Source organism: Myotis myotis, unplaced genomic scaffold, assembly GCF_014108235.1.
Source record: "Myotis myotis isolate mMyoMyo1 unplaced genomic scaffold, mMyoMyo1.p scaffold_m19_p_16, whole genome shotgun sequence".
NCBI lineage: Eukaryota > Metazoa > Chordata > Mammalia > Chiroptera > Vespertilionidae > Myotis > Myotis myotis.
Genome location: NW_023416320.1, coordinates 28,064,815 through 28,091,809, shown reverse-complemented (window position 1 = coordinate 28,091,809; position 26,995 = coordinate 28,064,815). Strand labels below are relative to the sequence as shown.

General features: G+C 42.3%; 1 protein-coding gene across 2 annotated transcripts in view; it reads right to left on the bottom strand.

Annotated features, from left to right (window-relative positions):
* Window positions 1-3,564: 3,564 nt before the first annotated feature.
* Window positions 3,565-26,995, bottom strand: part of XKR4 (XK related 4) — a 276,673-nt gene continuing 253,242 nt past the window's right edge. Inside the window, exons 3-4 of one of the 2 annotated variants that reach the window (XR_004972480.1) lie at window positions 13,105-15,257; window positions 3,565-7,403 (exon numbers count right to left, since the gene is read on the bottom strand). Coding sequence is in view for 1 of the 2 variants with exons in the window: in XM_036338243.1 (XP_036194136.1) it covers window positions 14,311-15,257 (947 nt within the window). In the remaining variant the exon portion in view is untranslated. Of the gene's footprint in view, window positions 7,404-12,827; window positions 15,258-26,995 lie in introns of those variants that run through there. The other variant, XM_036338243.1, reaches the window with a different exon arrangement.

Genomic DNA, 26,995 nt, shown 5'->3' with positions numbered 1-26,995 from the left:
ATGGCAATCAGAATGTCATGCAGAGAGCCGACAACAGGGAACTGAGAAACGGTCGGTCCATTCTCTTAGGCCTGCGGTTCGTCTGCCACCTGTTACAGTTTCTTTTTCAGAGATAGGTTTCAAATGAAAAAAAGAAAAATTGAACAGGGAAAGGAGCACAATATGTTTAAGGCAAATTAAGCAAATATAGAGCAGCTTCTCTTGGTGTGGAGTGGAAATGAGGATTTTTACCCCAAATCCAACAGAAACAAACGGACAAAATGAAGTGCACCTCCTGAGGTTGAGTTGCTTAGGTCATACACACATTTTTGAAAATTGCTTTGCACCGAGTATCCTTTTGGAACTTTAAATGAAAAACTTGTTGGTTACAAAGTGCATGACTTCATGTTTCTAAATTAAACAACACGAGCTGAGGTAGTTAGATGTGAAACTTATTTACGTAAAATAACTGGAGAATGAAGGACAAACATCAGTAGCAAAAATCCTTGTCATTTGAAAGCAGGTTTATACGGTGCTGTGGTAGAAATGCTTCTATTTTCCTATCAGATGTTATTAATTAAACCAGAACATTAATGATAAGCGACGTTTGTTTCCAATTTGCTTGGTCAGTACAAAGGAAGTCTGTATCCCCAGTGATTTTGTTTGCAGCTCATGCTTTCACCATTTCTGCACTGGAGCTATAACCAAGTGGCATTAGCTATCATTCCTAGAAATTTCTGATCTAAACTGCAAGAAGAATTTAATAAAAATCGAGAACAGTATCCATAGGAAGGACAATTTTTGCTCTTGCTTTTACAATAGTTTTGTCTTAGCCCTAAATTCAATGTACTATTTGGTTTCAAAGTGGGAGGGACGCTGGCTCATTGGTTACCCTCCTTGTTCTGAGAAAGGGAAAAACCCAATTTGCATATTCATCATCATCTCATCTGGGAACTGAAAAGAATAGCAGAAACAATTTGGCAGCGGCAAAGTTCTCCACCCAAGGGCCTCTCTCTGCTCTTTGCCCCCTTCACTAAAGTGAGGCATCAGGTGAGAGCGTCATGAGCAATCGACCAAAAGCTTCGTCTTTCAGCTATCTCCTACCCTCTAGACAGGAAAGGAGTTTTATGACAGCAGTATGGATATAAAGAAGATGGAAAACACTATTTTTTGAGCAAATGAGAATTTTTCATATGTTTTTACCACTTGTTTAGGGATAGAATGTTAACTGGAAGTAGCCATGAAAGTTGATAGCAACATCTAAAAGAGCATCACACGTGATGATCTACATAATGGCTGAGCCATAGCAGTATAATCACATTTATCTTTGCTAAAAAATCGTTTTCAAGAGTCTCTGGTTTTCAGGCAAGACTCTGGAAATTTTCACGTGGGCTGGAAAGCCTTAAAAGGAATAAAATGTATGGGGCATTCAAATGTCCTTTCCCCCAGTAATTAGATGTATAGCTTATATCTAATAACATGTTGTATCCCCCTGTTTTTTCCTCTAGAATTAAGATTCTACCATTTCAAAGAATTGTCCAGCTCTCACACTGTTTGATTCTGTTTTGCCCCCTTCTGGAAAAATCTCCCAATGACACATTCACCCCACTGCCCTTCTCCCACCTGAGCCAGTCCGCCTGAAAAGCTGCCACACCTATTCTTGTTTCCAGACCCTCACGTCTAGTCAATTTCAGTTTTCTTGTGTAAAAACAAAGGAAAGACATGGATATTTCCCTTTGTAGCAAAGGATATTCGGCTGCACTTTTTGTTGAAAAAGTGTTGATGATGGTACCTGGGGGGAAACGAAGCCCACATTATTTCGACTCACTTCTATACTCATTTTTGGAGTCTAGAAAAAAGAATATTTATCTAAGTCTGGTGTAGTGACACAAATTTTTGTTAATGGATCAGATAATTGCTTGGGTTAAATTCATGCTTCAGAAAGCTTAATACCATGCATGGGAAATGTGTGAGCGATCTGAAATGTTAAGTGTTTGACCTATCCCTGGCAACTGAATTTTGGAATCAGAAGATTGTTGAACGTGGATGTGGTGTCAGCTCCAGGTGCAACGTGATTTTTTAACCCTCTTATTGAAATAAACTTTCTGAAACCTTATTTTGTATTTCCAAGAGCCTGCAAATTTGTTTTGCAAAGGAATATAATTATTAAGTAAGGGCACAATGACAATATTTATGCACAACTTTGCTCCACGAAGTCACAGCATTAAAACATTATCTGTGTTGTTAGTATAGTCCCTGGGTGTGTTTTTACTTTAGAATATTGCCTCCATGACTCAATATGGACAAATCAAGTTATTTAGCACACACTTAGGTAAAAAGAAAACATGGGACTTCGGGAGGAAGTTGTCTAGAATGGTGTCTGTGATGGTTTCCCCCACTCTTTGTCCTTTACTGTTATTCCCATCTACGTCCGTGCGAGTACATGTGTGTATCAATGTGTAGCTGAAGCCCTGTGTAATCACTTCTCTGAAATATTTAAAATATTTATAATCTGGAAAATGCATCAACTCAGGAGTTCCAGGCAGAAATAAGGCTTTACACTCAAAGGGTTGTAAAGGGAGAGACGTGTCACCTTAGGGATGAAAGCGAATCTCACTGTAAACAACGCACAAACCTAATGTGAATAATATCTATTAGAATTTTCCCTTCCCTACAGCGGGTTCCACACCACCACATGACAATCATTAGTGTTGAACCAGAGTGTCACGCACGCACCCTGAAAACTGTAGCGTGGGATCAGGCGCGCCGACCCCTTAGGCCTCAGAAGGAGCCCAGTTTTCTGGACACGTATAATGAAATGTTTTGTAAAATTCAGTTTGGCTCAGAGGAATATTGTCGTTCTCTACGAAAGCTTCTCTGTATGAAAGGAGTTAATTTTCTCGTTAAAAAGCTGATAATTGAAAAGACTTGTACATAGACCTTTGAAGGAAAAATTCCCGCGTTCACTACGTGATGAAGAATGATGGTATTCTTTGCTTGGCGAGTTATTGCTGTTGTGCTCCAAACTGCCTGCACCTCCTCCACCACAGCCTGTTCCCGGGCGTGCTCAGTTCTCCTTTGTGCGAATACTAGTTATCAAGGGTCAAAGCACTTTGAGAACTCTAAGTATTCTTCACAACACCCTTATGAGGTAGGTAGATAAATATTCTCTCTTTTTACGCATGAAAAAATGGAAAAATGAGGTGGGATGTGAGTTTCTGAGGTTAAAATGACCAACCAAGGATGAGGATACGAGTGCTCAGACCCCCAGACCCTGTGCTTCCATCACCAGACCAAGCCCCTCCATGCCCTGCCCTCCAGAAAGGAACCTATTCCAGAGTGTAAAAGGATACCATGTCATAGAATATATTTAAGCATATTTAAAACAGCCAGTACATGCCCTGGATGGTGTGGCTCAGTTGGTTGGAGTGTTGTTCCCTTCACTGGAGGGTTGTGGGTTCGATTCCCGGTCAGAGCACATCCCCAGGTTGCAGGTTCAATCCCCAGTCTGGGTGCGTGAGGGAGGCAACTGATGGATGTTTCACTCTCACATTGATGTTTTTTTTTTTTTTTTTTCTCTCTCTCTCTCTCCCTTCCTCTCTCTTTCAAATAAAAAAAAGTAAAACAAAACAGTAATTATATTCAACACAGGGACTTTCAGTTTTCTATTAAACCATAAATTCCATTCAATTATCACATAAGAGATAACTGGAAAAGAATGTCTCAGGTTTTTGTAGTTGCCAACTAATCGTCTCTCTGTTGCCAATTCACCTAAGCATTGAACTAAACATCCTGTCAATAACACGAAGGCATAAATGATTTGGAAAAGGATGCAGTGAAGTAAAAATCGCAAGGAAAAAGCAAAGCAAAGCTAAGTTGGGTAGCAGCTTTGTGATCCTGGAGGCTTTGAAGGGTGTGTGACTAGCAAACGGACTTGCCCCCAAAGGAGAATTTACAAAACACAGTTCGCACATAGCCATGACACCAGTAGCTGGAGCCCTTTGGTACACAAAGTGGAGTGGCCATTTGATTTTCGGGAAACTTCTGCATCTGATGGCAGGAGGGGCTCAGTGAGGAAGGGAACTGCCTACCCCATGAAGTCTTTCTAAGTTGGCACTAAATGTAGGATTTGACACAACCAAAACACTTTCTAAGAACCTACAAACATTTTGATATTCTCTGGCAATCCCCTCATGATCTTTGCATAGCTGAGTCCCTCCCGGTGGTCCGTGTGCCTGCTTGTTGTCAATGCCCTGGGGAAAGTTTTACAACATAAGCACACTTCAAAGAAAATTGGGCTGAATTGTTTGCCTGTTTCTCTGGCCAGCTTCAGAACAGTAAGTAAGGTAAGCACACAATTTGAGGAAATACACATGCTCACCAATCCAGAGCCAAATCTGAGGAAACAAGGAAGAAATGTCCACAAAGAATCATAAATATAAGAGTTGTATGAATAGCTCAAGCATCCTTTCTGGAAAATCAATTTCTCTTTGATATCATTTTTTTTCTTTTAATGGTGACTGTAAAGAAAACACCAGTATTCTAATATGCAATAACCAGTTGGTCTTTGGCAATCAGAATGACATCGACCAATCAAGCCACAAGAAAAAAAAGTATTTTTTTTTTTAATTTGGGGAAAAAAAGATTTTACTTCTATCAATACTATAAAATTCACCATGAAGTAACTGCATCAAGCAGTTTAAACTATTCTATGCCCAAAGATATAAGAAATTCTTAAAATTAAAACTCCCATTTGAAGAATAAAAAGTTAACGAATTTGTATTTCCCTTGAACAATTCTGTCAAACATTGTGAATGACTAACCTTATGTGAAGAGCAGAGGGGTAACTATAAAATAATGAAAGATGGAAACGGGCTGAATGAAAAGGTTCCTTGCCAGGAAGGGCTGAGTGTCGGAAGCAGCCCTGTGGTGCAATCACGTGTGAATACAGCCTCTCAAACCTCTTTCATTCATGTGTTTGTTGAAAGTAAATAAACATCAAATGGCATTTCTCTGCATTATTTACTTCTCTTTGCACAACAAAGAGCTTTTATTTAGCAGCAGAGCATCACCAGCAGCAGATTACTGCACAAGGAAGTTAAACTCCATGCCTACAACACCTGAGCCTTTTCTGTCTCTCTAGGCAACACCCGACAACCAGAGGAAAAACTGTGATTCAAACACCTAGATGTTCCCAAATATCCAGATGTTTGACATCACAAAGACCAAATTTACTCCTTGGGTGACCTAACGCTTCACTTCCATGGGGAGATGTGCATTCATGGGGACAGTCTTTGTTTTTTAATAACACCATAGTGTCCACTTCAGTTTAGTGAAGATGGCTTAGCAACCACCTGGAAAATTCAGATGTTAAAAGCCCCCAGTGACAAGAAACTTAATCGTGAGGAACAATCAGAGCTTTAGGGCTATCAATGGTCTAGTAATTTTGTCTACATTGAAAAATTGTTTTTCCCCCCTTCCATTATTCTAAAAATCATTCTCACAAGAATTATTTTTCCAACATGGGGATCGATGCACAGACTAGCGGATGGCAGAATCAAGACCCAAAATACGTTTAAACGAGTCAGTTAATATGTGCAAGCCAGGTGTAGTGAATGTGAACACAGAGGTCCGTGTGATGTCATGAACTATTGACAATGGGATAATGAGCAAGGCCATGGTGACCCTGAATCTCACGGTGGTTAAAATGAGGGATAATTCGATGGATCATGTCCTGCAAGCAAAAGTACTTACAAGACCTTAACCTATCGCATCTTATAACGCACCAGAAGCTGTTGGCAGCTGCAGTGTCCAAGGAGAGTTGTCCTGGGGGACAGTTTCCTTAAGGACAGAGTTAGGCTCAGACAGGAAACCACGGCATCTCCTCTGTCTTCCCACCGCACTCATGCTTTGGCCTTTCATAAACAGACACATCTATTGTCATGGTTATTAAACGGCAGTGCCACCTTGAACCTCTGCTCTAGAAGAAGGCAAGTATTCCTGACGACCCACCGACGGGTTTCCTCTTCAATCTCCACACCCCGACCTCCACATGAATAGAAACCTTCTGTCCTAACACTACTCAGAGGCACGCTTACTCATAAGCCTTATGGAAGAGGACGGTTTATTGCTCCTGTGTCTCCACAATCATTACCAACTCATGGTAGATTAGAGTACCTTTTGTGCCTATTTTGGCTGTGGAGTTCAGGAAATGAACATTTTCTTCCATGTGTTGGTTTCCATTGCCTTGCCACTGCAAATTAGTCACATGGTGGCAGGCCACTTTTATTACCATTAAATTTCACTTCTGAAAATGACTTGCCAGGGGAGGGGACGCAGCATGACGCTGGCGCCTAAAACGGGGACTGTCGCTCAGGAAAAACATCTTTGAAACACAAGGAAAATGACCCCTGCTTCTTTTTCTTATTTTTTTTTCCATTTAGATTGTTTGGTGGATAAATCAGATGACTTTTACTCATTCATTTATGGTTAACTCCTAAAATTCTTATATGAAGGCATTTGGACAGAAAACATAACACCTTATAGATGCCTGACTTGGTTGCAAACTCTGAAACTATAACGTGAACTCGACTCATTCTTACCCTGCAGCTCAAAGTGTTCTTTAAAAACAGAGAAGCAAGTGGAAAAGAAGCACGGTTTTAAATTAGGAGACGATCTGTTTACGTATACGGGAACTGAGAATGTGAGATCGGGGATTTTAGAGTCACAACCAAGGTTTTGCCAGGGTCGAAGCAACAGGAGAGCCAGTTCTACATACAAATGCATCTCCGTTTGAAACTGGCAGTGTCACCACCTAGCAAGGCAGGAGTCAAATTATTCAATAGCTACAGCCATGCAGATTTTACCTCTGAAATGGAATTATAAATTTGATTTGTATAAATTTGTTATTACAATGCTGACAACGGCACTTCTAAGAAATGAAGTAAGGGCAGCAGCTATACCCAGACAGATCAATCATGAAACAGGTGACAATATCATTTTTTTTTTCCATTTTCAAACACAAGTAGATTTGTATTCATTGAAAGTGAGTCCCTATGACCCAGTACCCATTTTCTGAGTGATGCAAGGCCCCAGGAATCCATTGAATCCTTTTTCTTTTTTTTTTCAAAGCAGTGCTTACTGGCAAAAGCAAATGAAGTGGGTGAATATCCATAGCGTGGATGACGAGGAAGCAGGAGCAGGAATTCCCAAGTGCTCTACTTCACCGGGGTCTTTCTCTTTGGCCGGCCGGGCACATCACCACACAGCACAGAGCGCAGGGCCCCTTCCCACTAACTGATTGATTTTCCCTTGCAGTGGCTTGGCTACCATATTACAAGTCAAGAATTTGCAAGATTCAAGGGTCTGTTGAATGAACGAACGCAAATCACCTTCAGTAAAGCTTGACAAGTTCCCAGACGGTTCTGTAAAAGAGAAGGGAATCGATGGCATCAGCAATACGCAGCTTGTGACATGGAGGCTTGCTGTCTGCGTGGGGCTGGCTTGCCCCCTTCCCCTTTCTCGGGGCAGGAGAGGTTTCTTTCTTTTCACACAACACCAAGCTTCTGATTCAGACCAAGGAAAATGTTGCACCCTGGGCTTTCGCAACATACGTCAGAGATCTGTTTCCCTGTCTATGTACAATACATTAGAGGGGTTACTAAAGGAAGTCAACTATTTTAGTTCTTTGAAAGAAGGAGATAAAATGACAATTCTCTGACTAGCTGACAGACCTCCTTTGCTTACAGGACATGTGCGATTGCTCCCAACTTAAACAGAATAAGAACTTCCAGAGGGCCATCAGTGGTCGGCAAACTCATTAGTCAACAGAGCCAAATATCAACAGTACAACGATTGAAATTTCTTTTGAGAGCCAAATTTTTTAAACTTAAACTATATAGGTAGGTACATTGTTATTAACTTAATTAGGGTACTCCTAAGGCTTAGGAAGAGCCACACTCAAGGGGCCCAAGAGCCGCATGTGGCTCAGGAGCCGCAGTTTGCCGACCACTGGAAGCCACAGGTCAAAGGTCAGTTGCTAAGTTAATGCAACAGTACCTAACACACCCAAACACAAGGCTCATCGTCCAGAATTACAATGGGTTGAAATGCCTGTGTTGATTAAGACATGTTCTACTGGTTTGTAATCACATAGGTATCTCTTAAAATAATAGAAACCCGAACTACATTTTCCGCATACTTGGGAGTTGTTTTAGAATTTACTGATAATGAATTAACTTGAAATAATTGTGTTGATTTGATACCAGAATGCCACCAGAACAGTTAGATTAAATTAGCTTAAACTCAACATCTCCATTTGTTAATACTTGTAGCATTTAATGAAATAAGAATTTGATTATTTCCATTTTAATGCAAATCAAGCAATAGAGAGAGAAGGGGGCTACCAGCTTAATTTTGTAGACGAGTGTATAATAAAAACACGAAACCTTACATTTTCCGAAATTCTAATAACAGAGTAGGTGACAGGCTGCAATAATAACACAAGAGAAAATTGTGTTGGTACTGTTCTGGTAATACTTGCTTATCACGTTGATTAATTAGTTTTGATGTTAATCTCTTTTGTTAAACATCTTTGCTCTGCAGATATTGCATCGGTAACTATGCTTTTCTTGTTTAGTGCAATGGCTAAAACCAGGCGGGGGGAGGTGTTATGAGTCACAGTCAGGGTAATGGGGGTGTAAACCTAGAAATCATGCCTTGGACCTCACACCATTATTCCATCAACTATTTTATTGATGCCTAATGGGACTCACCAAGGAATTCTTTTAATTCTGTGGAATCTGTAAAAATTAATATATATTTTTTCTTTCCTTCCTGAACTGAACTGTGAGAAAATCTAAGGAAGTAATAACCAAAGAGAAATTTGATTTAGCCAGTGTTTCTGACATATGATGTCAGTATATTATTTGTCAGTAAAATATTTTAGCAAAACAATTAGACATTTCAGGGACATTAACCCACCCCTTATTTAGCAGAACACAGGCCACAGAGGTTGACTGAAGTTTTTCATATTTCGGGGCTAGATCACTGGGTACAAAATAACAAAAGTCTGATTTTTTCCTTGCAGCATCTAGAGAAAGAACTCCAAATAGATGGTGAAACAATGTGATACCTTAAATCAGCGGTTCTCAACCTGTGGGTCGCGACCCCTTTGGCGGTCGAATGACCCTTTCACAGGGGTCGCCTAAGACCATCCTGCATATCAGATATTTACATGACGATTCATAACAGTAGCAACATGACAGTTATGAAGTAGCCACGAAAATAATTTTATGGTTGGGTCACCACATGAGGAACGGTATTTAAAGGGCCAGAAGGTTGAGAACCACTGCCTTAAATACTCCAGGGAGTTTCTGAACGCCTCATTTCTCTGCTGTGAGAGCAGGTTGTGTGCGAGCTCGCCTAATTGCTACAATTGGCAAAATTAAATGGCTCATCGTGTTTTTATACAATTCCACCCACATTGCGCAGAGTTTTGCTTTTGACTGAGTAATTATACTGTGGAGGCTGTTGACACAGACACATACTGACACAGCATCGGGATAAGACCTCTGTCCATGGACAGTCTGCCGCGGACAGTCCTGAGTGAGGGAGGAGGTGCTGCCCGACTGTCATTCCACAGCCTGACCCAGGTAAGGGCCAGAGATTTGGAAACGGGCGTGGGTGGTAGAGGGAGGTGGCCCGTCCTTAGCCATTTTGAAATGCCCCAGCTTCAGATGGGGGGCGGGGGGAAGGTGTTATGAGTCACAAGCTGGCTAAAGCAATCATTTTGATTGTTGTCAAAGTGACACTGGATTCCTGAAGATAAATGAACATGAGCTCATCTGCATCCATCACTGAAGTGATAGAGTCAGCCACGTCAGGCCTGCTGTGTTTTCATCATGCACTTCAGCCACGCTCTGAGCTACATTTCTGAAAGGCGGTCGGAGCTATTTTTAAAAAGGCTTTAAGGAACTCTCCTCAGAGAAGCAGGCATCTCATCCAAGCTTTATATAGAAACGGTAATGGCTAATGGCAAAGACGTGTGAGAATGCAGGGGAGCGCATATTTCCTCTAGAAAATGGTTCATTAGAAAAAAGTGTCTCTGGATTTTTGTCTAAACATTGTGTCAGAATTTCCTTCCGCTCAATGGCATTTGGTGCATTTAAAGGCAAATGCGTCACCTTACACACCCCTGGTAAGGACACCAGAGGTTTTCTTTGCTCAATTCAATCAGTTCAGAGAAAGAAACTTTGAAATGACTCAAAAGGATTCTTTTCAGCTTCTTAAAGGATGAGATCCTTAAGAAGTGATAAAGCTCATTCAAGCTAAAAGTGCTAGATTGTATCTAGGCACTTCCAGCTGAAGTTCATAGGTGTGTTGCTATCTTATAGACAGGCACTGCAAGCTTGAGTTGATGCTAAAAAATGAGGAGGAAGAAGTTTTATTTATCTAAAAGCTCATGTGTGAGTAACATACCAATTTATATGCATAAAAAGGGAGCATTTACTTTATCCCTTTCATCTGTTACTCTAGTGTGTGTGTGTGTGTGTGTGTGTGTGTGTGTGTGTGTGTGTGTGTATGGTTTATAACATACACACACATATAGGATTATATTTTTTAAAAACATCATTGAGATGTCAATTTTTCCCATTTAGTTTTAAGTTCTCATTGCTATCACTTCATTCATTCATAGATCAAAATAAAGTGGGCATTTAGAAAATAAGCATAAATACTTCATTATACTTTATCTTCAGGTTACATTTATATATTTCGCTAGTACTTGAACTGCATATTTTTGCTATGTCAGTAAGAATTTATTACATTTGTTGAGGTCACCGCATTATCATAAATGAATAGTAACTGATTGTCTGCCAAGTCAATATTACTGGACTAGACAGAACACAGTTAAGTAGGACAAAGCAAATGTATGAAGAGAATTTAAAGGACATCGTCATTTTGGGGGGCCAAACTTGGACTTAGGTAAAAAAATTATTTTCTTCCACACAAGTACTTGAAGTCTGTGTGGTCAAGATATATATGTTTTTTAATATTACCTATGGTTTCATTTTAAAATGCTACTTTGAAGGTGAAAACATTTATAATATTTTCTTTTAGAAAATTGTATGGTCCTATGCAAAAAGTGGGTACTGAGAGCAGACCCCTCCTCTTCAAGAAGTCCAATAAGCTCCTGCACAGGATGTTGGAGCCCACAGAGAAAAAGTCCAGCATTTCCAGTCTGTATGCTAACCATGGCTTCTTCCTTGTGATTCCCCACTTGCTCTCTGTGGAGGGTTTAATGGCAGATTGAAAACGAAATCTTAGGAAGAACTAAAATATAAACACAAATATCAAACTCTGTTCCTTGGTACATTGACAATGTCTCTTTAACTCCTAACACTTTACACTCTCTGTTATCCGTGTGTCTATAAACTAATGAGTTGTCATCACCACATAGTCCAATGGCTGTGCTTTCTAAGTCATGGAAGATTAAATCATGATTTACCTTGGGAGTATATTTTTGTTGTTATAATCTTGAGAAAAATTGTAATTTATTACATGTAGGAGATGTCATTTCCTTAACAAGAATTTTTTTTTACTAAAACATCATAATCTTCAAGTATGTTGGATAACAGAGTATTTACAGTATTTGGGAAATTATTGAAAAATTGAAACTTCTTACACCCTCCTGACTACATTCTCACCTCCAAGACAAAGCACAGTACACCATCTTTTTAAAAATTCACATAACACTCATTTTGACTCTTAACATGTTAAATGGGGGATACAGTTGAGAAATAATTTAAGACTTACATGTTTGAAGAATGATAGAGCCTATGGCATTTGTGTTGATTAACACTATTGTTCTGTTATCTGTTATTTGCTCATGGAATCAAAGGTATAGTTCAACTGAGCAATTCAGTTTCCAAAGATCATCAATTAAAAGGTGTATTGGAAACAATAAAGCTAATAACTCGTGGTTCTGCATAAAAGTGGAGCGTTTGTCAGTGTAATCATTTTTTTCCTTTTACAGTGGGGGTAGAATGTTTTCACCAATTGCTGACAAGAGGGGTATTTTCCTGGGCCTTTACTGGTGACTAGGAAATCTTTTCACGTCCAATCAAAAGATCATTGTTTTTTTAGTGAAAATCTTGCTTGGAGGTTCAAATCACAGCAGAATAGGAAAGTATGTCTGCGGATAAAAATTGTCTACTTTTAAACATTGCTTTAGGGCTTGTACCAAAAGAAGCCCTATGTTGAGTGCTCTATCATTTCCTGTGGATGCCATCACGGGGACAGCAGTCTCTGTATGGCACACCCATTACAGGGGGTGGCTATAGACCTTGACCATTTTAAATTAATTGGACAGTCCCAATAACTGGATAATGAAGTTAAACTGACAGTTTTTCTTTTTTAGAGACTTGACTAATATGTCAGTTGGGTTAATATAAACTAGGGAAGGAAATTTAAAACATCTTCCACTGTGGTCAAGTTTGTCATAATGGATGGATAAAAGTAACCATTTACATCTTTGATTTCCTGGAAAACAATGGCCAGTCTTGACAAGCCCTTTCTAGTTAAGCTGATTCTCTCTTCACCTGATATCCTGACAGCACCCCTGGCCAGGTTCCTGGGGACACAGACATGGCACAGCCGGGTGATTATGCAAAAGGCAAGTGTTCTCAATCTGCCAAGGCAGACTGATGGAATTTGTGGACCAGTTTCTGACATCCCAAATAATTGTGATGCTTAGAGTATTTTAAACAGTTCCAGGTCTATAAAAAGGTGATGATACCTATATGTATACCCTATATTTCTTTATTACAAAAATATTGAAATAATTCATGAGTTATTCCACTCTGCACCAACTATAAAAAAATACTATCAAAGTTTGGCTGGCACTTTTAATGCAACAAAAAGCACCATGACCGAGGACACTGGGAACAGAAAATGGGGAACGCTTACTTGCTGTACGGAGGTATTTAATACCAGAAGCTTGTTGTAAGAGTACAACTTTACAAATGATTCAAATGCAAATCTTAGCTGGATCTAGTGATAAGCCCTCAATCAGTTCAGAAGGGTTTTCCCCTAGCATATTCACTGCATTTGTCTGCTCATACTTACTAAAAAGTGTCCCAAAGCCTCTAAAAGACACATCACTTTGACCTTGAATTGGTGGTGGTGGTGGGGGAGTCTGTACACAGTGGAGAACTTGAATGTTCATTCTAGTTTCCGCTTCTGTGGGGCTCATGCCGCTCCATCTCAGTTATCCAGGGCTTCCAGGTGAGTCCTGGGATTGGACGGTGTTTGGCACTAGAAAGATGGGGCATGGCGTGTTCTGGAATCATGCCTACCTGAGCTCAGGCAGAGCCACGCCTTCTGAGATCTGACACATCCAGTTCCAACCCGGTCCTCTCTCGCCAATCTGCTCTTACGTTCCAATGTGCGCTGCCCAGGCCGGGAAATCAGACGCTCATTTTGCCTTTTTTCCCACTTTCTCTTCCGGTATTTATTAAATTTTTGCAATTGAATACTGAATCACGATTACCATTTACTTTGTCACTAAGTTAGCGAGCTCCTTGGTCTTACCAAACGCCATACATGTGCTGCATAGGATTTCTGTCATTAAAGATGTTCTCAACTGGAAACTTAAGATTAAAAAACCAATCCTGAAATGTGTTGAAAACGAACCATTCCTTCACTTCTAATACACGTGTAAACACACTTGAGTTTGCTGTCCACTGGACAGGCTTTTCACACATGGTATGTATTGGTTTCCAAATGAGCATGGTTTATGAATTCTTTTCTAAGCAGTACTACTTTTTTCCTGGAGTCTTGAGGGATATATTCTCTCCCGGTTTTAATATTCCTGTGAGAATCAGAGCTTTTCATCAAGAAAAATCACCTAAGCTATTTTGACAGAGGACTGGTGTTGTGTGTGTGTGTGTTAGTGTATGTGTGTGCATGTATGTGTGTTATGACACTATATTTTTATGCAGAGATCAGTTAATTTCATCAAAACACCCTAGGGATCAGAGGCAACATTTTCCATATTCATAGGACCCTCGGGTGGATGCGCTGAAAGATAGTGTAGGACAAGTTGGTAGCAACCAGGAGTCCTCCCAGTGGCAGGAGACTGTCGGGGCTGCTGTTTGAAAGAAGGCCAGCAGCAGGCAGTCAGCTGACGGAGGGTCAGACAGTAACCATGACGACGGTCAGACTACAAGCATGACAGCTCATTTCCCTACTCTAGGATGGAGTTTCATTATTGCCACAGGCCTGCCACCACCCTTTCTCTGGCAGCTGTGGCTCCTCCCAGTCTTTTTGTTTTTATAAAGTGGTTTCATACTCCAGCCGCTCCTGAATTAGGGCGTCATCTTTGTACTGCAGCCTTGGAGGAGACGGTGAACATTCAAAGGCTAAAATGGCCTTCCGGAGGCTTCGGTCCAAAACGTGTCTCTCCCACGCTGGGTACCTATTCCTGAACAGGTCAATTTTAATGACAGATTCTTCAATCCGTGGCGGGCGCGATGATGGGGTGGATGGGGCTGTGGGTCTCACCTGAAAGACAGGTACACACCCATCCCGCTCTGCAAATTTCTGGTCGCGGTCACTGACAACACTGCGGTTGTTGGAGATGGACCGCAGCGTGCTCGTGGCCACTTCTGGAGGCAGGGTGAAGGCAGCGACGGGGTCCTCACAAGCACAACTTGGCGACTGCCCGAATCTGGGTCCATTGGGGTGAAAGAAGGCATAATACATCAGCATAAAAACCACGCCCGTTAAAAAGCTGCTGAACACCACACACAGCGCCGGGATGGCAAATGCATCTGCAATCTGGGGAGCCTTGTAGAGGTACCAGAGGGCACTCAAGGCTGTATTTTCCAAAAGGATCACAAAATAGTAAATGAAGAGCCTGCAGCGTGTCCTGCCTTCCTTGACGTTGAACCAGCTGAAGATGTAGATGATCCCCACCACCATGTCGAACACGATCTCTTCCCATTTGGTGATACAGAATTCTGTCTCACAGTGGACGATCCAGAAGGTCATGATGCACCAGTGAAGGACGATGAAGATCCCAAAGTACAGCTGGAAAACCGAGGCAAAGAGGGCAAAGGTGATGACCCTGGCAGCGATGGTGAAGAAGTGCCAGCAGAACTGGATGACAACAGCCATGTAGCTGATGGGCTTCTTGTCATCTCGGGAGTCCCGGAGGGCCTTCTGGTATGAGGCCAAGGCCCAAGCCAGAGATACCAGGGAGGCTGCCGCTGTGAAACCTACAAAGGCAAACAGGAAGACATTCTGAGTGAGATGCAGTGTTGTCTCCGGGAAATAGTCATGCGGGCTGGGGGCTTGAGACAGGCTAGCTTTGACCTCTGCAAAGATTGTAATTTCTCCGAGTTTTAGCTGGGCCTAACACTCAGAGGGGGCTCCTCGTTATCTGTCCTCGATGGGACCCAACCACATGGAGAAGTCATGAACTAATCATGGAACGTAGGATCTGGAAATGGAGTGGGGTTTAACTTCCATGTGTTTGGCGTACATAGACTCAGGAGGTAGTTTTGTGTAGTGGGAATAGAGCCGTGGGTTGGAGGTTAACAACATTGGGTTGCTGTTTCAACTTTGCCACTTATTACCTGGCATGACTTTGGACAATTGTTTAAAGCGGTGTCCTCATTTATAAAGTAGATGATCTCCAAGGCTCCCTGGCAGCTTTGAGACTCTGTGATCTAAAAGCATGAACAGTCCCAGGAAACTTGAGGGGCTAGCTCAGCCGTGGGCAAACTACGGCCCGTGGGCCGGAGCCGGCCCGTTTGAAATGAATAAAACTAAAAAAAAAAAAAAAGACCGTACCCTTTTATGTAATGATGTTTACTTTGAATTTATATTAGTTCACACAAACACTCCATCCATGCTTTTGTTCCGGCCCTCCGGTCCAGTTTAAGAACCCATTGTGGCCCTCGAGTCAAAAAGTTTGCCCACCCCTGGGCTAGCTGGTTTCCCATTCTGCTTCTGAACAAGAAAGTTGACTTAAGAATAAGAAAAGGAGCCCTAGCCAGTTTGGCTCAGTGGATAGAGCATTGGCCTGCGGACTGAAGGGTCCCAGGTTCGATTCCGGTCAAGGGCATACACCTAGGTTGAGGACTCCATCCCCAATGGGGGGGCGTGCAGGAGGCAGCCAATCTATGGTTCTCATCATTGATATTTCTATCTCTCTCTCCCTCTTCCTTCCTCTCTGAAATCAATAAAAATATGTTTTTAAAAAATAAGAAAAGGAGTCCATAGAACCTTATTGGCAGTGTTTCGTGTGATACCTGCTGTGCAGTTTGTTCCTCATATAATCTGACAATTGCTACTACAGCTTTTATATATTCCTTACTGTCTTTCCCTTAGAAGAAGAAATGTCTGCTCACTCTCATCTCTGAATCTTTCATAAATTAAAGATTATACAGAAATCACTCCTCAACCACTTCTCTTATTGTTTGATGAGCCCCATTTGGTTAGTATTCTTTCTTAAAGAATGTTTCCAAAATTTAAAAATCATTTGTATTGCTTCCTTTCACTGTAGCTCCATTTACCTTGTCTGAAACATCACCTTGATGGTCCAGATGTCCACAGGACTCACTATAAACACACACTGGCCTCTTCTAGGAGCGAGATGGTTTGGGAATTCCACTTTGTCACTGAAACATTATATCAATTTGCACTGCAGCTGGTGTACTTATTGAGTTGTACCAAGACTTACCAAGACTACAAATGGTTTTGTGTTCTAAAGTCCTGCTGGCTTTGCTTCACCAAATTCTCTTACTCATCATAACCAGACCACCTTATAGTCTTCTCCTGCTATGGAAGTAATAGGAGGGGATTGCCAAGAACTTGTAATGGGACAGGTACTTTCCTTTTTTATATTTCAATAGAGAAGAGCTGTTGTCTCTGGTTCTTGAAAATGAATTTAAAAAATGACTCTTCTGGAAAAGAGTCACATTAATTGATAGAAAAAACATTCAACCTCAATAGTTATTTCTTACTTATTCTCCTTGAGTAAGATGAACTCCAAAGAATAATTATCAATAAAGAAAGTGTTTTCCAACATCCACGTCTCATATCTATTCCCAATAAAGTCTGTATAAAGCCTCATCCTACACTGGACCTTCAGTTTTTCTCTGGCCAGCACAAAAATCTTTTATTACTGTAACTCTCAGGCAGTTATGGCAATATTTTTAGGGCAGTTGGAGACCAGTACACAAAGGAGTTTATGTTAATGTAATTTCTACATGGTGGAAACATATTCACCAATGATACATCAACTACAAAGCAAATTCATAAGTGAAAAGAGAGGAAAGGAGAAAATGTTTACAAAAGAAGAAAGAAGGTTAGGGGATGGGAAATAAAAGGTGATGGAATAATGACTGTGAATTATATACTTATTATAGTTTAGGATATAAGAACAGAAGTTGTGCAATTTTAATTTCAACACTGTGTGTTGCATAGAAGCCACTCATGACCTCGCTCTTTGCCAGTACCATTAGCAACAGTACTAACTGCTTCTTGAATAGACTGTTCTCTTTATGCTTTTAAGCTGTGAATGGATTGTAGCTTCTCCACAGGCACAGCTTCCTTTTATTACCAGCCCACATCCTGTAGGACAGTGTTTAAACACAGCGCCACCTTCAGGAAGATCCAACATGGTCCCTCAGGCTTGAGCAAAACAGTGGAGTGGACTACATCAGGATTGTCAGATCAGGGTACCAGTTTGCACAAGAAAATGTTATTAAAGGCTGTTTGTCAAAGCAGTGAAAAAGAGTAAAACAGCATCATAAAATTATCCGATGTCAGATTTTTTTTTTTCAGATCTGGATATATATATATATATTTTTTATTTTATTGCGTAAAGTATTACAAAGGGTATTACATATGTGTCCTTTTTCCCCCCCGCCCTTGATAGTCCCCTAGCCTCCCCTACCCCCCAGTGTCTTATGTCCATTGGTTATGCTTATATGCATGCATACAAGTCCTTTGGTTGATCTCTTACCCGCCTCCCTCCTGCCCCCCAACCCGTTGTCAGATTTAAAAGAATTAGAAAATTAGCTTAGTTCAAATTCTTTTGTAATTTTTATACCTTTTATTAATTCCACCTGCTTTGACACTCAAGGAACTTGTTAAGACTATTCTGGCAGTAGAAAATAAAGATTTTTCTATCAGTCTTTCTTTCTGTGTATCTTACAATTTAAGACATACTCACCAATGATACATGTGATAAGGGATTAATTTCCAAAATATATAAAGAACTCATACAACTCAACAGGAGGAAGACAAACAATCCAATTAAAAAATGGGCAAAGGACCTGATTAGACACTTCTCCAATGAGGACATACAATGCCAAGAGACATGAAAAAATGTTCAATGTCACTAATGATCAGAGAGATGCAAATTAAGACCACAAGGAGGTATCACATCACACCTGCTAGAATGGCTACTATCAATAAATCAACAAATAACAAGTGCTGGTGAGGATGTGGAGGAAAGGGAATCCTAGTGCACTGCTGGTGGGAATGCAGACTGGTGTAGCCACTGTGGGAAACGGTATGGAGTTTCCTCAAAAAATTAAAAATGGAACTGCCGTTTGATCTAGTGATCCCACTTGGGACGATATCCTAAGAATCTGAAAACACCAATCAGAAAAAAATATATGCACCTCTATGTTCATAGCAGCACAATGTACAATAGCTAAGATCTGGAAACAGACAAGTGCCCAGCAGAAGATGAGTGGATAAAAAAAGCTGTGGTACATTTATACAATGGAATACTGTGTATCAGTAAAAAAGAAGGATCTCTTACCCTTTGAGAGAGCATGGATGGGCCTGGAGATTATTATGCTAAGTGAAATAAGCTAGTCAGAGAAAGACAATTATCACATGATCTCAGTTATATGTGGAATCTAATGAACAAAATAGACATGGAAGAATGGAACAGACTGATAGATCTCAGAGGGAAGGGGGATGGGAAGAGATTAACCAAAGAATTTATATGCATATATGCATAGCCCATGGACACAGACAAGAGTGAGGTGAAGGTCTAAGGTGGGATGGGAGCTGGGTGGAGGGGGACCCAAGGGGGGAAAGTGGGGGACATCTGTAATACCCTCATTAATAAAAACGATTTTTAAAGAAGTGTGAATCATGACCAATTACTTTATAAATTCTCTGACTTAGCAACAATTAGAATTTCCCTTGTTCATTTGATTATGATCTTCTTTTTCATCTGTTTAGCAATTAGTTTTTAGAAGGTAAATATATTCCTGAACAGAAAATACAGGGCCATTTTAGAGTTACTCCTCATTACAAATTTATACCTGTCATGAAATGCTTAGTTCCCAGTTTTTACAAAACACTGTGAAATAAAATCTGTACACCTGTCATGTGGTTTGTTGTCTGGGTGTAAAGAAGAATTCCTGGAAATCCCCAGAGAACACTTTAGAGCAGCGGTTCTCAACCTGTGGCCGCGACCCCTTTGGGGGTCGAACGACGCTTCCACAGGGGTCGCCTAAGACCATCAAAAAACACATATACAATTACAAATTGTTTTTGTGATTAATCACTATGCTTTAATTATGTTCCATTTGTAACAATGAAATTGGGGGTCACCACAACATGAGGAACTGTATTAAGGGGTCGCGGCATTAGGAAGGTTGGGAACCACTGCCTTAGAGGATTTAGGATTTACAGCCTACTTTTCTAAACGTATGGAGTTCGGGGAATTGAATCAAGTACTCTAATTCTATGACTTTTCAACAGACAGAATGAGTCCGTCTCTTTCCTTCTCCTGTTGAAGGGAATAACCACAGCCCTTGCCCCACAACAGGCCAGCCAACGGTTACAGTCTCAGGGAATCACCTGGCCACTGACCCATCTTCACAACAAACTGCAGCTGGTGTGGAGTTCTTCCTTTTCGCTTAAAAAGTTATTACTGTATAAAACTTCTGACATATACAAAAGCAGAGAGAATAATACAATAGCTATACCCTTCTTGCAAATCAACTAAAGTCTTTTACCGAGTTCTAAACTCCATCTTAAGGGAAGCATAACTTTTGGCCAGCAGGGGGACCCCTTTCGATGGAGCCCTGGATCCACTCCTTCCTGAATCTTCCCGCATATACCCTTCCCTGAATGCTCTTTTCTCTGAACTGACAGACAGAACTGTGTTGAAAGCTGACTGGCTAAAAGCTGGTGTCTTATCGCACATCTTCGGCAGCCTGACCTGGTAACTCTCTGGGCCACCTGAACGCCCCAGCTCATCTTGTGCCTCTCTGTGCTCCAGCCACATTGCCATCTCTCCATTCCTCCCGTGCTGAGTAAGACCACATTGTCTTCCCAGAGCCAGGAAATGCTGTGCTCTCCCTTGAAAAGTCACCTTTCAGTTTTTGGTTTAAGCATCATTCCTTTCCTTAGTGAAGCCTGTCCCAGCCCCTAATCTAAATCCAATCACCTCGTTGTAAGTGCCACAACACTGTGCTTGCTTGTTCCAGATGGCATACCTCAGCACAACCACTGTGGTCATCTACCTGTGCGGGTGCTGATGGGCATGTCTCCCCATTTTTGGCTGACCATTGTGTCCCCAGGACCTGTCACTCTGCTTGTGCATCAAGTTCTGAAATGAGTACATTTGTCATCCAGTTGCTGGATGTCATATTGTTTCCCTATCTGATCACCATTTTGATTGCAAACATGCTGACGTCCCTTCCTTTCTCCCCATTTCTCTATCCTGTCTGTCAATTTCAATATTTTTGGGAGAAATTTAAAGTATGATTTCACCAATAGTTTGGGACCGAATGATTTACAAGACAACCCTCTTTGTCTATGGAGGTGAAACTATGCTATGACCATTCATAACATATTCAGTCTGTTCATCACAAACATAATTTTCCCCCTAATAGTACAGTCCCTGAACAAAAAACAAACCAACCACTGAATTTTAGATGACAACATAATATTGGTTTCTTATAGTCAAAGAACTTTATGATTTCCTTAATGAATTTGAAGCTCAGAATCACAGACAAAAGAACGAACAAGCATTTGCTGGGTCCTTGTTTTGTGCAGCGATGTGCTTGGTACCTATATCCTATTATCAATTTAAATTTCATGATAACCCTTGTAGGCAAGCACTGTTTTGTACTCAGGAAGAGAGATTAAGTGACTTGCCCAAGGTCATATAATTAGCAAGGAGGGCAGGCATCCAATTGCATAGATTCATAACCCTGAACACCACAGTAATAAACTGGTATGGTTATCTGTACCAACGAGTGGGAAGGTGAGTTCTCGAATCTCCCACAATCTAAACTCATGAGATAACAACACGGAGGGATGTCGATGACCCTGTAATAATGCCATCTCTTTAGCGTCTGACCCCCCAATCTCCAAGCATCTGACTCCTAAGAGTCTCCTATCACACCTGCTCCTTCAGGCTCAGAGCAACCACATTTGTCCCCAGGCCAACGGATCCCATTTTGGATTAACTTCACAAGATGGATCAGAAGCACAAGATCCTGGGAGGAAAACCACGCTATTCATTTCTTCATATTTTCTGAACTAAAACAACTCTCTTAGTTTCCCTGGATTTTCACCTAAAGAAAAATACTGCCCGATTTGAGCTGATCTAAGAGTAGCAGGTCATAAAGTGAATATTGGGAAACAGAATGGTTTTCTATTTCTTCAGCATGCAGAGCTTGTCTCTTAGGTAGATATAAGAGGCAGTAGCTCCACTTGGCTGGGCTCCTACTGAATACACCCAGATGAAAGAATGTAACAATTGCAAAAAAAAGTAAAGCCTTGTGGGCTCTCATCCTTGTTTTCAGTGCAGGGGAAGGTAAGGAAAGAAAAGACAAGATCCACTGGGTCTAAGGGGTTCTAAATCTTCTTGCACGGAAACCATTTATCTCTGGTTTAAACCTTGTAATAGTTCTTACTAAAAATATTCAAATTTTAATATATTTAGTTTGGGCAGGGATATGCATTCTTTTTGTAAGCCATTCTGAGGATTTCAAGTTCTTTGCAAAGCAAATTGTAAGGCTGTGAAAGGGTTGATAAGGGAAACATGGAATTGAAATTTAAGAAATGTTTAATATGGAAGTAGTTGAAAAAAGTTGTTGGAAGAGACAAAGTGTTTCTTCTTCTTCTTCTCCTCCTCCTTCTTCTTTTTATGTTTATTTTTTATTGTTGACGTTACTATATATGTTTCCTATTTTTCCCACACTTTCCCCACCCAGCTCCTGCCCCACTCTAGACCTTCACCAAACCACTGTCTGTGTCCTTGGGTTGTGCATCTATGCATATAAGTCCCCCTCAATGACCTCCTCTCTGAGATTTTTCAGTCTGATCCATGCACCCATGCTTCTGGACCTATTTGTTCATCAGTTTACTTTGTTCATTAGATTCGACATATACGTGAGGTCATGTGATACTTGTTTTGCCCTGACTAGCTTATTTCACTTAGCACAATGGTTTCCAGTTCCATCCATGCTGTTGCAAAGAGTAAGAAATCCTTCTTTTTTATAGCTGCACTAGTGGCTCAATGCACGAAATTCGTGCAGGGGTGTGTGTGTGTCCCTCAGCCTGGCCTGCACCCTCTCCCTGTGGGATCGGGCCTAAACCAGCAGTCGGACATCCCTCTCACAATCTGGCACTGCTGGCTCCTAACCACTCACCTGCCTGCCTGCTGATCGCCCCTAACCACTCTGCCTGCTGGCCTGCTCACCACTAACTACTCCTCCCTGCCGGCCTGCTCACCCCCAACTGGCCCCCCCTGCTGGCTTGCTTGCCCCCAACTGCTCCCCCCAGCTGGCCTGATCACCTCCAACTGCCCCCCGCTGCCGGCCTGCTTGCCTCCAATTGCCCCCCTACCATCCTGCTTGCCCCCAAATGCCCCCCCCGGCTTGCTTGCCCCCAACTGCCCCTCCCCGCCAGCCTGATCACCCCCAACTGCCCTCCCCTCCTGGCTTGATTGCCCCTAACCACCTCTGCCTCAGCCCTGCCACCATGACTTTGTCCAGAAGGACGTCCTGAAGGGCCCCTGGAAGGTCTCCTGGTCTAATTAGCATATTACCCTTTTATTAGTATAGATAGTATTCCATTTTATAGATGTACCATAGACATTTTATCTACTTATCTACTGATGGGCACTTGGGCTGTTTCCAGATCTTAACTACTGTCAATAATGCTGCTATGAACGTAGGGGTACATACATTCTTTTGGATTGGTGTTTCAGGGTTCTTGTGATATATTCCCAAAAGTGAAGTGAAGGGCAGGAGGGCTCATGGGTGCAGGCTGGTCTCCTGCAGGCTTTGATCTGTCCCTGCCGGTGGAGGGCCAGCCCCTGTCCCTGGCAGAGCATCTGAGACAGATCTTTCATTGTTTCTGCTTTCCTATGCCCCCAAGGTGCCTTTGCAGTCTGCCATGCATAGGAATTTGATGGGCCATGTGCCATAAATCACCTGTTAGCGTCACCAGTCTCGACAATTACTGGCCTATTTAGGGGGATCTGTAATTCAGGGCATCCCTGGGACAGTGACAGAGTCTGGGTCCCCAGGGTTTATAATCAAGCACTCACTCTAATGAGGACTGCTTGCAGTCACCCACATTCAGAGTTATCCATGCTTAGAGGACTTGGAAACGAGCCCAGAAGATGAGAAATGGGGCCCAACTGTGTCCTGGGTAAATAAAACTAAGGGGAGTGAGGCATGCTTGGGGGGGGGGGGGGGCATGGGATGGAGGCAGAGCCAAGGATCTGGGGCGGTGCTGGCGTGTGATGTCCGTGATGACATGAAGTGGCCTAAGCATTTGTGCTTATGGACAGTGGCAGCCGAAGCTCCTTTCTGGTGGGGGAGAGAGTTGAGAGTCTGCTTCAGTGGGGCTCTGCCTACCTTGGAGAGGGGAAGAATGAAAGAACACCCATGATGGGAGCGTTTCCAGAGGAGAAACCATGGAGGGAACGCATGGCTGCGCCCGTTTGTGCAGATGTGCGGTTGGCAGCATCCTCCAGTGACCAGGGGTTTGTATCTAAGGCTCAGCCTCAGGTCCTCCCCGCCTTCCCTGCTTCCCTCGCCCCTCCTTCAGTTCCTTCCTCCTGCAAGCATTTCTGGAACACCTATGAAGTGCCAGGCGCCGAGGCACTGGAGACGGGCCTGTCTCTGAGAGACGGGCATTTATGTGCAGCATGCAGATGCAGATTTCCAACCTGGAGGGGGAAGTGCAGAGGAGAGAGAGAAAGGCTTTGTCCTGAGGTTCTGTCTAGGAGGGGAAGGCAGCTCAGGAAGAGACAGCAGGTGCCAAGCTTGCAGGTGTGGCTGAGGCCAGAGTGGGGTGTTTGAGGAGGAGCAGGAAGCTGGCCAGAGGACATGGGCATGATCTACCAGAACAGGACTTGGACTTGGGCCTCATCATGGAGGCGATGGCACCTACGGTAGCCTCAGGGCAAGGTGTGCGAACCCTGAGGTGGCAGGTGACAGTGGGGGGCACTCCAGGCAGAGATGGGAGGCTTTGCAATACATCCAGGGAGCATAGCACTGAGGAGCAGGGGACTTCAGACCTACCAGCTGTGTGACTCTGAGAAAGTCACTTGACTTTACTTACTCCTCACAGGTTTGAGGGAGAATTAATGAAAGAGTGTCTATTGAAGTATTTTGTATCACCTCTTGGTCTTTCGGCTAAGATCAAGTGCAAAGTGTTTTCTGAGAAATACTTTATATATAAATAGAAAGAAAACTTTTTTTTAAAATATATTTTATTGATTTTTTACAGAGAGGAAGGGAGAGAGATAGAGAGTTAGAAACATCGATGAGAGAGAAACATCGATCAGCTGCCTCCTGCACATCTCCTACTGGGGAAGTGCCTGCAACCCAGGTACATGCCCTTGACCGGAATCGAACCTGGGACCTTTCAGTCCGCAGGCCGACGCTCCATCCGCTGAGCCAAACCGGCTTTGGCAAGAAAACTTTCTATATAAATATTAGTCATTGCAAACCCTAGCTTTCTTCTAAATTTTCCCTCTTCTGCCTCCCTCCCCCACTCCAGCTCTTTTATGCCTGGATTTAAAGGAAGTGTTACCTGAGAATGTTGGCTTTAATAGAATAAGGACAGAGAAAGCATAGAATGAGTGGTACATATATTAAAGACATTTTCTTCACAGGTATTAAAGAAATCCTTTTGACAGGATACTATTTCTAACACTTTAAAGTTGGAGGAAAAATAGGTGGCATTATTTATGTAGATGGACTATGTACTTCATTTTATTTGGGTTAAAAGCTGATAAAAAAGAGGCCACTCAGTTGGAAAGAAGGAGAGGATGTAGGGGAATGGTTTCAGGGTTTGCAGGAAAAGATGAGGCAGGTTTTGAAGCCGGTTTTGGGAAATCCCAGGTGACAGGGACAGTATTAGTTCATAGGAAGGTTCATGAGGAGGGCATGGCTCTGATCTCCAGGCCCAAGATGGGTCCCTCCTAGGGCTGGGAAGAAGGCGATGGACAGGGAAGGGTATAGGAGAAAGGAGGCTGGTTGGAGAAGGACAGCGAGGGAGAGGGAATGGCTGCCCTCCAACCATGATGAGGTCCTTGGGAAGGGCAACAGACACTTCAGCTACCTGCTTATGATTTGCTTACTTTTCCCGGTTTTATTCCTCAAACAATTTCTGGCAGGAATGGATACCCATTGAAAATATCTTGCTTTTCCTAAGATGTAGCTTTCTTTAAGGAAGAGGCCTCTTTTGGGGGGTGTGGGCTGGGACCCCCAGCTCCTGCCTGATTTCCCAGTGCCTTGCCCTTTGGGTTGCCTCATTGTTACTCAGTCAATAAAAAGAATATAGCTGGCTGCTGGGACCATTTAATAATGCAGCAAAAAATTGTGCTCTCAAGCCCAGCAATGCCTTTCTAGGTGATTTACAAAAAAAAATAAAAAAAAAAATGACTCAATACCCAGAGGACACGGATATTTGTAGCATTACCTGTTCCTATGCTTGGACTGGCTCAGAGAACGCACACAATGCAAGGAGGACCCCAGGGCTCACAGATGGCTCAAAGTCACAGAACCAGGGTCAGCCTTCTCAGCCACCCCTTCCTCACTCTCTCCGCCCCCTGCTGGACCCGAGTCCTTTCCCCTCTCCTCTTTAGGGGTCCCTTGGCAAACTCCTATATGACTGCCTCTGTGCTTTTGAGAAAGGAAAGCCCGAGAGGAAAGGCTGTGAGAGCATCTGATAATATGACGATCGCCTGGCAGAGGAGAGGAACTAGTGCTCTCTTCCCAGGAGCCATGTCCTTTGGGAAACCTATCCTGCCCTCTTCTCACTGTCACCCAGAATCTGCTCCCCTGTGCTCCCTTAGCACCTCATGTGGGCCTGAATTTTAACTTTTGAGCTACTTATTAGCCTTCCTCTTTCTGTGGAATCCATGCAAGTACGGACGGAGCTCTGTTCTTGCTATACTCCCAAAGACTCAAAAAAGGCCTAGCACACTTGATAATTACTTGACAAATTGCACTGAAATGAACTGAACTGAATTTGGAGATGTTTTAAATTGAAGTATTGTTCAGATGCCATTCTTGCCTATAATAAAGAGGCACAAATGACCTGAATCTGGGACTATTTATTAGCGGCGCGGGGCTGCGCCAGCCCTCGGGGACAGAGTGTATAACTCACAAATCACCAAGATTCCAATGTGCGTTCCTTCCCTGACCACGACATGCTCCTAATAGGATAGAAGCAAATTAAATGCATGCCATTACCAGGTGCAAAGGTTTTTCAATTAGGATTTTGTATCTTAGGAAAGTAAAAGAACAGTAATTTCTCAAGACAGATTCCTTTAAATGGAAATGACCAACTCCAGATTCAAGGCTCCCTCCAAATCTCCTAAAATTGACCAGGATAAATTATTTTAAGCTTTCTAAATACAAAGCTGTGTGACTTTTTAGAATTGTATTAAGGGAAATTTAAATCTAAGGTAAAAAAAAAATCCTGGCATTACATCACATGT